The sequence below is a fragment of the Oncorhynchus tshawytscha genome, linkage group LG20 (assembly GCF_018296145.1).
Source record: "Oncorhynchus tshawytscha isolate Ot180627B linkage group LG20, Otsh_v2.0, whole genome shotgun sequence".
Lineage (NCBI taxonomy): Eukaryota > Metazoa > Chordata > Actinopteri > Salmoniformes > Salmonidae > Oncorhynchus > Oncorhynchus tshawytscha.
The window spans coordinates 43,537,476-43,553,613 of NC_056448.1; the positions used below are offsets into that span (position 1 = coordinate 43,537,476).

At 45.4% G+C, this 16,138-nt stretch overlaps 1 protein-coding gene across 2 annotated transcripts in view; it reads left to right on the forward strand.

The window, feature by feature from the left end:
• The first annotated feature begins 706 nt into the window (after positions 1 to 706).
• Positions 707 to 16,138, forward strand: part of LOC112247575 (fibrillin-2) — a 247,297-nt gene continuing 231,865 nt past the window's right edge. For both annotated transcript variants that reach the window (XM_042302707.1, XM_042302708.1), the window contains exons 1-4: positions 707 to 1,233; positions 1,766 to 1,848; positions 7,937 to 8,035; positions 8,340 to 8,435. In XM_042302707.1, the coding sequence (XP_042158641.1) occupies positions 1,049 to 1,233; positions 1,766 to 1,848; positions 7,937 to 8,035; positions 8,340 to 8,435 (463 nt within the window). In that variant the 5' untranslated portion in view covers positions 707 to 1,048. The remainder of the gene's footprint in view (positions 1,234 to 1,765; positions 1,849 to 7,936; positions 8,036 to 8,339; positions 8,436 to 16,138) is intronic.

Below are 16,138 nucleotides of genomic sequence, written 5' to 3' on the forward strand. Positions count from 1 at the left end.
ACTGACAACCATATCACTCATTTGTGTTAAATATAGCCAGAGAGGATGTAAAATAAAACATTAAACATGTCCAAACAAATAGCGGAGTCATTAATTAACATGTCTTCCGGATTGCCACACAGGAAATACCGAGATATAGCGGTACTTTAATTTCAGATGCCGGGGGGGACCAAACAACCTGCATGACAGATGAGGAAATTACAGATGACACTACAGAAGAGCTGCTCATTAAAAAGACTGTGTAGCGCAAGACTATCTATTTGTCCAATAACATTATGTTTAAATGCATATAACTGAGAATACTGTATGTTTACGTTGTAAATAAGTAACTTCATTTAAACCAATTACATTTACAACTCATTATTTATAAACTGTGGGCTAAATTGTAATGTCAAAGCATTATTTATTCATGCTGTAAATAAAACAAATGTTCAAGCTACTTGGATAGTAACGTTAATTAGAGATTGTCCTTAGTAGCCAGATTGTCTTCAGTAGCCAACGAATTACAACCCAGAAACAAATCAGTGAAAATGTTTTCTCTTGTCTTTTTTGTAGATATTGTTTTCATATTAAAACACTCATTTCTGCATATCAATAACTTTATTTGTAATGGTGTCTTTTCTCCACATGCTCTGTCAACTTGTGTATGTTGAATGCAACAGCTTGTAGCTGTCAACGGAAGAAAAACATGTCGTTCGGCACGTGAAGTGTATTCTCAACAGACCGCTGAAATCACAAGAGGGTCTGTCTCTTGGCTGTGGAGACAGCCGTGTATCTCAATACACCTCAGTTGAAATCTGTGTCTTCCCAGTCAGACCTCCTCTGTGTCGTTCCCGCGGTGACATTACAGGACCGTCTTTGAAACTCAAGAGGCAACACGACATTTTTCGTTCTAAACTTTATTTTTTTCTGTTACGTTTTATTTGAACTTCATGTATTTGTAGGTATAGGTGATAGTGGAAAATGCGCTCTGTGTAGCCATTCTTGAGATTCATTCCATCGGATTAAATAACAACACATTGGAAAATTAGACAAAAGTTTGTTTAGGATGTGGACCAAGAGGATTTTTCCGTGCTTGGTTGGACTGGTGGCGTTGACGGGTTTTCTCGTAGTAAAAGTAACAGGACAAGACCCTCCGACGCTCGGGGGGAAAACGCTTCTCAAGGTGGATGGAGATCAGACGGCTGCCTCAAATCGAGTGAGGAGAAGAGGAAAACAGGAGTCCCTACGAGGGTAAGAATAACAGAATGTGAAGTTGAAAGAAAATATGATACCTCTACACCGAACCTGCTCACCTCAAAGTAACGTTTGTTGACAATACAAAAAAATTCATTATTTAATTAGCAGCATAGATTGTTTGTTGATGTCATGAACTGAAGGTAGAAATCCTACCCACCAGAAAAAAACATACACATTTCAAATGTCATGACATTGTCAAAATGCCACTGTTACACAAACATAACATGAGCAGAATTGAATGTTAAGTATTCGTCTTTTCATCTGAGATAAATATGCAATATGAGTGGGGAATAATTGAAGAAATCAATTAATAAAATGTATGTATCACTTGACATCGACATCTATTTTTATTCTAAATAGAGAAGATGACTTTTGTCGCTCTGTCACCACCATCACCCCATGCATTTCAAATAAAAAAGCGTGTGAAATAGATTCCTAAACTAACCATTATTCATTTCCGCAGTTCTTAAATCAAGTATGATTATTTACAGCAAAATTGTTGTTGTTTCTAACTCCTTCCCTATAGGCCCAATGTGTGTGGATCACGTTTCCACTCCTACTGTTGTCCAGGCTGGAAAACCTTGCCCGGGGGCAACCAGTGTATCGTGCGTAAGTAGCGCAGCAGATGTTGACGATAATAAAGTATCTCTGTGTTGAGTTGGTCTCTAGGAAATATATATATATATATTTATTTTTTTGCATAGGGCTCAGTTGACCATTGACCAATAGGATGTGCTAATTTACATGTCTCATATAACTGTGATGTAGTGCTTCTGGGTTATTGCATGTGTCTTACACAATCATTTACAATGATGTTAGGCAATGGCGATGTTAGGCCGATGTTAGGCCGATGTTAGGCCGATGTTAGGCCGGTGTTAGGTCGGTGTTAGGCCGATGTTAGGCCGATGTTAGGCCGGTGTTAGGCCGGTGTTAGGCCGATGTTAGGCCGATGTTAGGCCGGTGTTAGGCCGATGTTAGGCCGGTGTTAGGCCGGTGTTAGGCCTACATGTTTCTTTAAACACCAATCCTTGCATTGTTGGTGTGTCATTATGCCCTAAAGCCATGCGTTGCACCTGTAAAGATACCAAATCATTGTTGGATAATAAATTATTTTCACTGTACTAATAAGTAACATGGAATGAGAGCAGAAACAGCTCTAACAACAACCAGGAAACTCCTCATCTAACCACAACGCTCGGGGGGAAAGAATAACAGAATGTGAAGTTGAAAGAAAATATGATACCTCTACACCGAACCTGCTCACCTCAAAGTAACGTTTGTTGACAATACAAATAAATGCATTATTTAATTAGCAGCATAGATTGTTTGTGCACCTTATCAGCATATCCCTTCCCTGAGACTTCCTCCAGCTCCTCCTGGGGGCTCAGCTTGGCCCCCCTTCCCTGAGACTTCCTCCAGCTCCTCCTGGGGGCTCAGCTTGGCCCCCCTTCCCTGAGACTTCCTCCAGCTCCTCCTGGGGGCTCAGCTTGGCCTCCCTTCCCTGGGACTTCCTCCAGCTCCTCCTGGGGGCTCAGCTTGGCCTCCCTTCCCTGAGACTTCCTCCAGCTCCTCCTGGGGGCTCAGCTTGGCCATCCTTCCCTGAGACTTCCTCTAGCTCCTCCTGGGGGCTCAGCTTGGCCATCCTTCCCTGGGACTTCCTCCAGCTCCTCTTGGGGGCTCAGCTTGGCCTCCTTCCCTGAGACTTCCTCCAGCTCCTCCTGGGGGCTCAGCTTGGCCCCCTTCCCTGGGACTTCCTCCAGCTCCTCCTGGGGGCTCAGCTTGGCCATCCCTTCCCTGAGACTTCCTCCAGCTCCTCCTGGGGGCTCAGCTTGGCCCCCCTTCCCTGAGACTTCCTCCAGCTCCTCCTGGGGCTCAGCTTGGCCCCCTTCCCTGAGACTTCCTCCAGCTCCTCCTGGGGGCTCAGCTTGGCCCCCTTCCCTGAGACTTCCTCCAGCTCCTCCTGGGGGCTCAGCTTGGCCATCCTTCCCTGGGACTCCAGCTCCTCTTGGGGCTCCTCCTGGGGGCAGCAAGAGCAAGGTGTTAGATATGCCATCCTTCCCATGTCCAGACTTCCTGTGGTTTCCAGGGGCTCAGAGTTCTCCTGTGGTGTCCAGGGGGGCCCAGAACTCTCCTGTGGTTTCCAGGGGGTCATACCCAGAACTCTCCTGTGGTTTCCAGGGGGTCATGCCCATCCTTCCAGGGGTCATGCCCAGAACTCTCCTGTGGTTTCCAGGGGTCATACCCAGAGTTCTCCTGTGGTGTCCAGGGGTCATACCCAGAACTCTGTGGTTTCCAGGGGTCATACCCAGAACTCTCCTGTGGTTTCCAGGGGGCCCAGAACTCTCCTGTGGTTTCCAGGGGAAGTCATCTCCTGTGGTGTCCAGGGGTCATACCCAGAACTCACCTGTGGTTTCCAGGGGGTCATACCCAGAGTTCTCCTGTGGTGTCCAGGGGTCATACCCAGAGTTCTCCTGTGGTTTCCAGGGGTCATACCCAGAGTTCTCCTGTGGTTTCCAGGGGTCATACCCAGAGTTCTCCTGTGGTGTCCAGGGGGTCATACCCAGAGTTCTCCTGTGGTTTCCAGGGGTCATACCCAGAGTTCTCCTGTGGTTTCCAGGGGGTCATACCCAGAGTTCTCCTGTGGTGTCCAGGGGTCATACCCAGAGTTCTCCTGTGGTTTCCAGGGGTCATACCCAGAGTTCTCCTGTGGTTTCCAGGGGGTCATACCCAGAGTTCTCCTGTGGTTTCCAGGGGGTCATACCCAGAGTTCTCCTGTGGTGTCCAGGGGGTCATACCCAGAGTTCTCCTGTGGTGTCCAGGGGTCATACCCAGAGTTCTCCTGTGGTGTCCAGGGGGTCATACCCAGAGTTCTCCTGTGGTTTCCAGGGGTCATACCCAGAGTTCTCCTGTGGTCCAGGGGTCATCCAGAGTTCTCCTGTGGGGGTCATACCCAGAGTTCTCCTGTGGTTTCCAGGGGGTCATACCCAGAGTTCTCCTGTGGTTTCCAGGGGGTCATACCCAGAGTTCTCCTGTGGTCCAGGGGGTCATACCCAGAGTTCTCCTGTGGTTTCCAGGGGGTCATACCCAGAGTTCTCCTGTGGTGTCCAGGGGTCATACCCAGAGTTCTCCTGTGGTGTCCAGGGGTCATACCCAGAGTTCTCCTGTGGTGTCCAGGGGGTCATACCCAGAGTTCTCCTGTGGTTTCCAGGGGGTCATACCCAGAGTTCTCCTGTGGTGTCCAGGGGGTCATACCCAGAGTTCTCCTGTGGTTTCCAGGGGGTCATACCCAGAGTTATCCTGTGGTGTCCAGGGGGTCATACCCAGAGTTCTCCTGTGGTTTCCAGGGGGTCATACCCAGAGTTCTCCTGTGGTGTCCAGGGGGTCATACCCAGAGTTGTCCTGTGGTGTCCAGGGGGTCATACCCAGAGTTCTCCTGTGGTGTCCAGGGGGTCATACCCAGAGTTCTCCTGTGGTTTCCAGGGGGTCATACCCAGAGTTCTCCTGTGGTTTCCAGGGGGTCATACCCAGAGTTCTCCTGTGGTGTCCATGGGGTCATACCCAGAGTTCTCCTGTGGTTTCCAGGGGGTCATACCCAGAGTTCTCCTGTGGTGTCCAGGGGGTCATACCCAGAGTTCTCCTGTGGTGTCCACGGGGTCATGTTGGAGTCAGTAGGGTGGACCTCCTGACTCCTGAAGGGCTGTTGACTCTGGAGAGGGGCCAGAGGGAAGTATCAGAGTTCAGGCTCTCCCATTATTGACATATCAATGTTAGATGTCAGCTTCAATTATGCTGCATGCTAGTTGTGTGTCTCCTCTGCCAAATACACTGAGTATACGAACATTAGGAAAACCTTCCTAATATTGAGTTGCACCCCCCTTTGCCATCAGAACAGCCTAAATTCATTGGGGTATGGACTCTACAAGGTGTCAAATGCGTTCCACAGTAATGCTGGCCCATGTTGACTCCAGTGAATCCTACAGTTGTGTCAAGTTGGCTGGATGTCCTTTGGGTGGTGGACCATTCTAAACTCATCAAAAAAATAGTATTTCAAAGATAATTCGTAAAAATCCAAATAACTTCACAGATCTTCATTGTAAAGGGTTTAAACACTGTTTCCCATGCTTGTTCAATGAACCATAAACAATTAATGAACATGCACCTGTGGAACGGTTGTAAAGACACTAACAGCTTACAGACGGTAGGCAACTAAGGTCACAGTTGAAAACTTAGGACACTAAAGAGGCCTTTCTACTGACTCTTTAAAACACCAAAAGAAAGATGCCCAGGGTCCCTGCTCATCTGTGTGAATGTGCCTTAGGCATGCTGCAAGGAGGCATGAGGACTGCAGATGTGGCCAGGGCAATAAATTGCAATGTCTGTACTGTGAGAGGCCTAAGACAGCTCTACAGGGAGACAGGACAAACAGCTGATCATCCTCGCAGTGGCAGACCACGTGTAACAACACCTGCACAGGATCGGTACATCCGAACATCACACCTGCGGGACAGGTACAGGATGGCAACAACAACTGCCCGAGTTACACTAGGAACGCACAATCCCTCCATCAGTGCTCAGACTGTCCGCAATAGGCTGAGAGAGGCTGGACTGAGGGCTTGTAGGCCTGTTGTAAGGCAGGTCCTCACCAGACATCACCGACAACAACGTCGCCTATGGGCACAAACCCACCGTCGCTGGACCAGACAGGACTGCCATAAAGTGCACTTCACTGATGAGTCGTGGTTTTGTCTCACCAGGGGTGATGGTCGGATTTGCGTTTATCGTCGAAGGAATGAGAGTTACACCGAGACCTGTACTCTGGAGCGAGATCGATTTGGAGGTGGAGGGTCCATCATGGTTTGGGGCGGTGTGTCACAGCATCATCGGACTGAGCCTGTTGACATTGCAGGCATTCTCAATGCAGTGCGTTACAGGGAAGACATCCTCCTCCCTCATGTGGTAACCTTCCTGCAGGCTCACCCTGACATGACCCTCCAGCATGACAATGCCACCAGCCATACTGCTCGTTCTGTGCGTGAATTCCTGCAAGACAGGAATGTCAGTGTTCTGTCATGGCCAGCGAAGAGCCCGGATCTCAATCCCATTGAGCACGTCTGGGACCTGTTGGATCGGAGGGTGAGGGCTAGGGCCATTCCCCCCAGAAATGTCCGGGAACTTGCAGGTGCCTTGGTGGAAGAGTGGGGTAACATCTCACAGCAAAAACTGGCAAATCTGGTGCAGTCCATGAGGAGGAGATACACTGCAGTACTTAATGCAGCTGGTGGCCACATCAGATACTGACTGTTACTTTTGACCCCCCCTTTGTTCAGGGACACATTATTCCATTTCTGTTAGTCACATGTCTGTGGAACTTGTTCAGTTTATGGCTCAGTTGTTGAATATTGTTATGTTCATACAAATATTTACACATGTTATGTTTGCTGAAAATAAACGCAGTTGACAGTGAGAGGACGTTTCTTTTTTTGCTGAGTTTAGATACACTTGGGAAACTGTTGAGCTTGAAAAACCCAGCAGTGTTGCAGTTCTTGACACAAACTATTGCACCTGGCACCTACTACCATACCCCGTTCAAAGGCACTTAAATCTTTTGTCTTGCCCATTCACCCTCTGAATGGCACACATTCACACTCCGTCTCTCAATTGTATAAAAAAAAATGGAACAATCCTTATTTAACCTGTCTCCTCCCCTTCATCTACACGGATTGAAGTGGATTTAGTAAGTGACATCAATAAGGGATCATAGCTTTCACCTGGATTCACCTGGTCAGTCTAGGTGTTATTATTCAATGCTATCAGGGTAAAACAGGATTCTCAAAATCAGACACACAAGTTACTTTCTTGTGACCCTCAGAGGATTCTTTACAATTACTATTGTATATTACAGTTTGAGTTACCACCTAAACCTAAACTGGCACAGCAATGTTACTATAGACTACCTAAACCTAACCTGGCACAGCAATGTTACTAGAGACCACCTAAACCTAAACTGGCACAGCAATGTTACTATAGACTACCTAAACCTAACCTGGCACAGCAATGTTACTAGAGACCACCTAAACCTAAACTGGCACAGCAATGTTACTATAGACTACCTAAACCTAAACTAGCACAACAATGTTACTATAGACTACCTAAACCTAAACTGGCACAGCAATGTTACTAGAGACCACCTAAACCTAACCTGGCACAGCAATGTTACTAGAGACCACCTAAACTTAACCTGGCACAGCAATATTACTAGAGACCACCTAAACCTAACCTGGCACAGCAATGTTACTAGAGACCACCTAAACCTAACCTGGCACAGCAATGTTACTAGAGACCACCTAAACCTAACCTGGCACAGCAATATTACTAGAGACCACCTAAACCTAACCTGGCACAATTCCAATAATTGTTATAATAACTGTAATGCTAGGAAATATGTTAACGAGCCCCTGACAGGATTTTGCGTAACTAATACATTGGTTTTGTATGGGTTGTAACTTCCACATTCCTGTTTTCTCATTGTACTGCACTGCTTGCAAGGTCTACGTGATATTTTTTGAAAACTTGGTTTGCACTGTATTTAACGAAGGACAAGCTCTTAGTCTGTCCCATGTACTGTAGTAGTTCTCAAATAGGGTCTGACGGACAATGTTCATTTACTCTACACTCTTGTGTGTCCTCATCCCCACAGCCATTTGCCGGAACAACTGTGGAGATGGATTTTGCTCACGGCCCAACATGTGCACATGTCCCAGTGGCCAAATTGCACCAAACTGTGGGACAAAGTCCAGTAAGTGTTCCCCCATGCTACATGTCGCCTTCTTTATGCTTCCTCTCCAATATAAAACCACAAATGCTTTACGAGAGTGTTTTGTATATGTTTAGTTTATTTCACCTATAATATACTGTCTGACAATGGTTTTACTAGTATTTTGGACATTTGAATTTCACCCAAACAAAAAGAGAGCAAATAAACCCGTATTTTAAACATCCTGTTTATTTCGCACAACCCTCCTCTGCTCGCTCACTTCACACGAATGTTGTAAATGGGATGTTGACCAATATGCCGTGGTCCTGTCCTGTTGCTCCTCTAGCCCAGCAGTGTAACATCAGGTGTATGAACGGTGGCCTCTGTGCCGAGGACCACTGTCAGTGTCAGAAGGGCTTCTCAGGCTCCTACTGTGGACAACGTGAGTATACACTATGATGTAAATGCAGCACGTTTACACAGTGTAGTATATACAGTAAGCACCAATTGTGCTAAATTAGCATTGCAAGTGTTCGTTGGCGTTTAGGCTACTTGCATTAATTCACTAATGTATAATATATATATATATATATATTTTTTTTTTTCCTATGTATTTTACCCCCTTTTTCTCCCCAATTTCGATCTTGTCTCATTGCTTCAAGTCCCAAACGGGCTTGGGACAGGCAAAGGTCGAGTCATGTGTCCTCCAAAACATGACCCGCCACACCGCGCCTCTGAATCCAGCTGCACCAATTAGTGAGAGAGAGGAAACACCGTTCAACTGACGACTGAAGTCAGCCTGCAGGCCCCCGGCCCGCCACAAGGAGTCACTAGAGCGCGATGGGCCAAGTAAAGCCCCACCGGCCAAACCCACCGCTAACCCAGACGTCGCTGGGCTAATTCCGCGCCACCCTACTCCCGATCACGGCCGATTGTGACACAGTCTGGGATCAGACCCGGGTCTGTAGGGTCCTCTCAAGCACTGCGATGCAATGCCTTGGATCGCTGCGCCACTCGGGAGGCTCACCTACATTTTTTTTACCATTAACTTATAGGCCCTGTATAGACTCCATGGGAGATCTAAGGGCTTCCTCCAAGTTCATCACTGTATAGACTGTAGCCCGTGTGACAAACTGCAGCAAAAACAGTTGGCATAGATAAATTAGGAGATGTATTTTTACATATGTACTATTACTATCAAACAATGGTATGGTTATGGAGGATAATACATTTCTTAAGGACTTCACATTAACATGTCCCTCCAGATCCTCAAAACCTCCTAAAAACCACGGTGTATGGTTAGTACACGTGAGTTTAATCCTAGACAAGCCATGGGCCAATGCCTTCATATATAGTTCAGATCCAGGATATATAGTTCAGCTCCAGGATATATAGTTCAGCTCCAGGATATATAGTTCAGCTCCAGGATATATAGTTCAGATCCAGGATATATAGTTCAGATCCAGGATATATAGTTCAGCTCCAGGCTCCTGAATGTATAGTTCAGATCCAGGATATATAGTTCAGATCCAGGATATATAGTTCAGATCCAGGATATATAGTTCAGCTCCAGGATATATAGTTCAGATCCAGGATATATAGTTCAGATCCAGGATATATAGTTCAGCTCCAGGCTCCTGAATGTATAGTTCAGATCCAGGATATATAGTTCAGATCCAGGATATATAGTTCAGCTCCAGGATATATAGTTCAGCTCCAGGATATATAGTTCAGCTCCAGGATATATAGTTCAGATCCAGGATATATAGTTCAGATCCAGGATATATAGTTCAGCTCCAGGCTCCTGAATGTATAGTTCAGATCCAGGATATATAGTTCAGATCCAGGATATATAGTTCAGATCCAGGATATATAGTTCAGCTCCAGGATATATAGTTCAGATCCAGGATATATAGTTCAGATCCAGGATATATAGTTCAGCTCCAGGCTCCTGAATGTATAGTTCAGATCCAGGATATATAGTTCAGATCCAGGATATATAGTTCAGCTCCAGGATATATAGTTCAGCTCCAGGATATATAGTTCAGATCCAGGATATATAGTTCAGATCCAGGATATATAGTTCAGATCCAGGATATATAGTTCAGCTCCAGGCTCCTGAATGTATAGTTCAGATCCAGGATATATAGTTCAGATCCAGGATATATAGCTCAGCTCCAGGATGTATAGTTCAGATCCAGGATATATAGTTCAGCTCCAGGATATATAGTTCAGATCCAGGATATATAGTTCAGATCCAGGATATATAGTTCAGATCCAGGATATATAGTTCAGATCCAGGATATATAGTTCAGATCCAGGATATATAGTTCAGCTCCAGGCTCCTGAATGTATAGTTCAGATCCAGGATATATAGTTCAGATCCAGGATATATAGCTCAGCTCCAGGATGTATAGTTCAGATCCAGGATATATAGTTCAGATCCAGGATATATAGTTCAGATCCAGAATATATAGTTCAGCTCCAGTGTGGATTGACATTGAAAGGGCCTGAAAGGTTCTTGTCCTGCCATGAAGCAGGGCCCCCGTAACCGGGGCGTAACCAGGGCATTAAGCCGCCATTAGGGCTCCAGTCCCTCGCAGGGTGAACAGAGGGTTAGAGGGCCAACATGGCTTACATTTTACCCCGAAGCAGCTGTCGTCACCTGGAAGGCTTATAATCAAGTGAATTCTGGGCTTGCTCGAGTGGATGTGTAAATCACAGAATAGGTAGCAGCATGTTGGAGTGGTAGGAGGAGAGGAGGGAAAGAGGGGTAGTGGTAGATAGAAAGAGAGAGGTAAGGGATAGAGGGATGGAGGGATAGAGGTAGGTAGAAAGAGAGAGGTAAGGGATAGAGGGATAGAGGTAGAGAGAGGTAGAGAGAGGTAGATAGAGGTAGATAGAGGGATAGAGGTAGATAGAGGGATAGAGGTAGATAGAGGGATAGAGGTAGATAGAGGGATAGAGGTAGATAGAGGGATAGAGGTAGATAGAAAGAGAGAGGTAAGGGATAGAGGGATAGAGGTAGATAGAGGTAGATAGAGGGATAGAGGTAGAGAGAGGTAGAGAGAGGTAGATAGAGGTAGATAGAGGGATAGAGGTAGATAGAGGGATAGAGGTAGATAGAGGGATAGAGGTAGATAGAGGGATAGAGGTAGATAGAGGGATAGAGGTAGATAGAGGGATAGAGGTATAGAGGTCGATAGAGGGATAGAGGGATAGAGGTAGATAGAGGGATAGAGGTGGATAGAGGTAGAGAGAGGTAGATAGAGGGATAGAGGTAAAGAGAGGTAAGGTATAGAGGGATAGAGGTAGATAGAGGGATAGAGGTAGATAGAGGGATAGAGGTATAGAGGTAGATAGAGGAATAGAGGTAGGTAGAGGTAGATAGAGGGATAGAGGTAGGTAGAGGTAGATAGAGGGATAGAGGGATAGAGGTAGATAGAGAGGGATAGAGGTAGATAAAGGGATAGAGGGATAGAGGGCTAGAGGTAGATAGAGGGATAGAGGATAGAGGTAGATAGAGGAATAGAGGTAGGTAGAGGTAGATAGAGGGATAGAGGGATAGAGGTAGATAGAGGGATAGAGGTAGAGAGAGGTAGATAGAGGGATAGAAGTAGATAGAGGGATAGAGGTAGATAGAGGGATAGAGGTAGATAGAGGGATAGAGGTAGATAGAGGGATAGAGGTAGATAGAGGGATAGAGGTATAGAGGTCGATAGAGGGATAGAGGGATAGAGGTAGATAGAGGGATAGAGGTAGAGAGAGGTAGATAGAGGTAAAGAGAGGTAAGGTATAGAGGGATAGAGGTAGATAGAGGTAGATAGAGGTAAGGGATAGAGATAGATAGAGGTAGATAGAGGTAAATAGAGGTAAGGGATAGAGGTAGATAGAGGGATAGAGGTAGATAGCGGGATAGAGGTAGATAGAGGGATAGAGGTAGATAGAGGGATAGAGGTAGATAGAGGGATTGAGGTAGATATAGGTTTAGAGGGACAGAGGTAGATAGAGGTAGATAAAGGGATAGAGGTAAAGCGAGGTAAGGTATAGAGGTATAGAGGTAGATAGAGGGATAGAGGTAGATATAGGGATAGAGGTAGATAGAGGGATAGAGGTATAGAGGTAGATAGAGGGATAGAGGTAGATAGAGGTAGATAGAGGTAGATAGAGGAATAGAGGTAGGTAGAGGTAGATAGAGGGATAGAGGTAGATAGAGGTGGGTAGATAGAGGTAGATAGAGGTAGATAAAGGGATAGAGTTAGATAGAGGTAGATAGAGGAATAGAGGTAGGTAGAGGTAGATAGAGGGATAGAGGGATAGAGGGCTAGAGGTAGATAGAGGTGGGTAGAGAGAGGTAGAGAGAGGTGGATAAAGGGATAGAGTTAGATAGAGGTAGATAGAGTTAGATAGAGGTATATAGAGGTAGATAGAGGGATAGAGGTAGATAAAGGGATAGAGGTAGATAAAGGGATAGAGGTAGATAGAGGTAGAGAGAGGGATAGAGGTAGGTAGAGGTAGATAGAGGGATAGAGGTAGATAGAGGGATAGAGGTAGATAGAGGTGGATAGAGGTAGATAGAGGGATAGAGGTAGAGAGAGGTAGATATAGGTAGAGAGAGGTAGATATAGGGATAGAGGTAGATAGAGGTAGATAGCGGGATAGAGGTAGATATAGGGATAGAGGTAGATAGAGGTAGATAGAGGGATAGAGGTAGATAGAGGGATAGAGGTAGATAGAGCTAGATAGAGGGATAGAGGTAGATAGAGGTAGATAGCGGGATAGAGGTAGATAGAGGTGGATAGAGGTAGATAGAGGGATAGAGGTAGAGAGAGGTAGATATAGGTAGAGAGAGGTAGATAGAGGGATAGAGGTAGATAGAGGGATAGAGGTAGAGACAGGTAGATATAGGTAGAGAGAGGTAAAGAGAGGTAGATAGAGGGATAGAGGTAGAGAGAGGTAGAGAGAGGGATAGAGGTAAAGAGAGGTAAGGTATAGAGGGATAGAGGTAGATAGAGGGATAGAGGTAGATAGAGGGATAGAGGTAGATAGAGGGATAGAGGTATAGAGGTAGATAGAGGGATAGAGGTAGATAGAGGTAGATAGAGGAATAGAGGTAGGTAGAGGTAGATAGAGGTAGATAAAGGGATAGAGGGATAGAGGGCTAGAGGTAGATAGAGGGATAGAGGTAGAGAGAGGTAGGTAGAGAGAGGTAGAGAGAGGTGGATAAAGGGATAGAGTTAGATAGAGGTAGATAGAGTTAGATAGAGGTATATAGAGGTAGATAGAGGGATAGAGGTAGATAAAGGGATAGAGGTAGATAGAGGGATAGAGGTAGAGAGAGGTAGATAGAGGGATAGAGGTAGATATAGGGATAGAGGTAGATAGATGGATAGAGGTAGATAGAGGGATAGAGGTAGAGAGAGGTAGATAGAGGATAGAAGTAGATAGAGGGATAGAGGTAGATAGAGGGATAGAGGTAGATAGAGGGATAGAGGTAGATAGAGGGATAGAGGTATAGAGGTCGATAGAGGGATAGAGGGATAGAGGTAGATAGAGGGATAGAGGTAAAGAGAGGTAAGGTATAGAGGGATAGAGGTAGATAGAGCTAGATAGAGGGATAGAGGTAGAGAGAGGTAGATAGAGGGATAGAGGTAGATAGAGGGATAGAGGTAGATAGAGGGATAGAGGTAGAGAGAGGTAGATAGAGGGATAGAAGTAGATAGAGGGATAGAGGTAGATAGAGGGATAGAGGTAGATAGAGGGATAGAGGTAGATAGAGGAATAGAGGTAGGTAGAGGTAGATAGAGGGATAGAGGGATAGAGGTAGATAAAGGGATAGAGGTAGAGAGAGGTGGGTAGAGAGAGGTAGAGAGAGGTGGATAAAGGGATAGAGTTAGATAGAGGTAGATAGAGTTAGATAGAGGTAGATAGAGTTAGATAGAGGTATATAGAGGTAGATAGAGGGATAGAGGTAGATAAAGGGATAGAGGTAGATAGAGGTAGAGAGAGGGATAGAGGTAGGTAGAGGTAGATAGAGGGATAGAGGTAGATAGAGGGATAGAGGTAGATAGAGGGATAGAGGTAGATAGAGGTGGATAGAGGTAGATAGAGGGATAGAGGTAGAGAGAGGTAGATATAGGTAGAGAGAGGTAGATATAGGGATAGAGGTAGATAGAGGTAGATAGCGGGATAGAGGTAGATATAGGGATAGAGGTAGATAGAGGTAGATAGCGGGATAGAGGTAGATAGAGGGATAGAGGTAGATAGAGGGATAGAGGTAGATAGAGGGATAGAGGTAGATAGAGCTAGATAGAGGGATAGAGGTAGATAGAGGGATAGAGGTAGATAGGGGTAGATAGAGGGATAGAGGTAGATAGAGGTAGAGAGAGGTAGATAGAGGGATAGAGGTAGATAGAGGTAGATAGAGGGATAGAGGTAGATAGAGGTAGATAGAGGGATAGAGGTAGATAGAGGTGGATAGAGGTAGATAGAGGGATAGAGGGATAGAGGTAAAGAGAGGTAGATAGAGGGATAGAGGTAGAGAGAGGTAGATAGAGGTAGATAGAGGGATAAAGGGATAGAGGTAGATAGAGGTGGATAGAGGTAGATAGAGGGATAGAGGTAAAGAGAGGTAGATAGAGGGATAGAGGTAGAGAGAGGTAGATAGAGGGATAGCGGTAGATAGAGGTAGAGAGAGGTAGATATAGAGATAGATAGAGGTAGAGAGAGGTAGATAGAGGGATAGAGGTAGATAGAGGTAGATAGCGGGATAGAGGTAGATATAGGGATAGAGGTAGATAGAGGTAGATAGCGGGATAGAGGTAGATAGAGGGATAGAGGTAGATAGAGGTAGATAGAGGGATAGAGGTAGATAGAGGGATAGAGCTAGATAGAGGGATAGAGGTAGATAGAGGGATAGAGGTAGATAGGGGTAGATAGAGGGATAGAGGTAGATAGAGGTAGAGAGAGGTAGATAGAGGGATAGAGGTAGATAGAGGGATAGAGGTAGATAGAGGGATAGAGGTAGATAGAGGGATAGAGGTAGATAGAGGTAGATAGAGGGATAGAGGTAGATAGAGGTGGATAGAGGTAGATAGAGGGATAGAGGGATAGAGGTAAAGAGAGGTAGATAGAGGGATAGAGGTAGAGAGAGGTAGATAGAGGTAGATAGAGGGATAAAGGGATAGAGGTAGATAGAGGTGGATAGAGGTAGATAGAGGGATAGAGGTAAAGAGAGGTAGATAGAGGGATAGAGGTAGAGAGAGGTAGATAGAGGGATAGCGGTAGATAGAGGTAGAGAGAGGGATAGAGGTAGAGAGAGGTAGATAGAGGGATAGAGGTAGAGAGAGGTAGATAGAGGGATAGAGGTAGAGAGAGGTAGATAGAGGGATATAGGTAGAGAGAGGTAGATAGAGGGATAGCGGTAGATAGAGGTATATAGAGGGATAGCGGTAGAGAGGTAGATAGATAGACGATGAAAATAAAACCTAATATAACTCAAACGGAAAGCATTTGCATTTTTGCGCAGTCCAGGCAGTGCTGAGAGGGATAGTATAAAGGGATAGCGGTAGAAAGGTAGATAGATGGATAAAGGGATAGAGGTAGATATAGGTAAATAGAGGGATAGAGGTATATAGGGATAGAGGTAGAGAGAGGTAGAGAGAGCTAGATAGAGTGATAGAGGTAGAGAGAGGTAGAGAGAGGTAGAGAGAGGGATAGAGGTAGAGAGGTAGATAGAGGGATAGAGGTAGATAGAGGTAGAGAGAGGTAGCTAGAGGGATAGAGGTAGAGAGGTAGATAGAGGGATAGAGGTAGATAGAGGTAGATGGAGAGATGTAGAGAGAGGTAGATAGAGGTCGATAAAGTGATAGAGGCAGATAGAGGGATATAGGTAGATAGAGGGATAGAGGTAAAGAGAGGTAAGGTATAGAGTGATAGAGGGATAGAGGTAGATAGAGGTAAGGGATAGAGGTAGATAGAGGTAGATAGAGGTAAGGGTAGAGGTAGATAGAGGTAAGGGATAGAGGTAGATAGAGGTAAGGGATAGAGGTAGATAGAGGTAGACAGGTAGCTATATGGATAGAGGTAGATAGAAAGATAGAGGTAATTAGAGGTAAGGGATAGAGGAATAGAGGTAGATAGTAG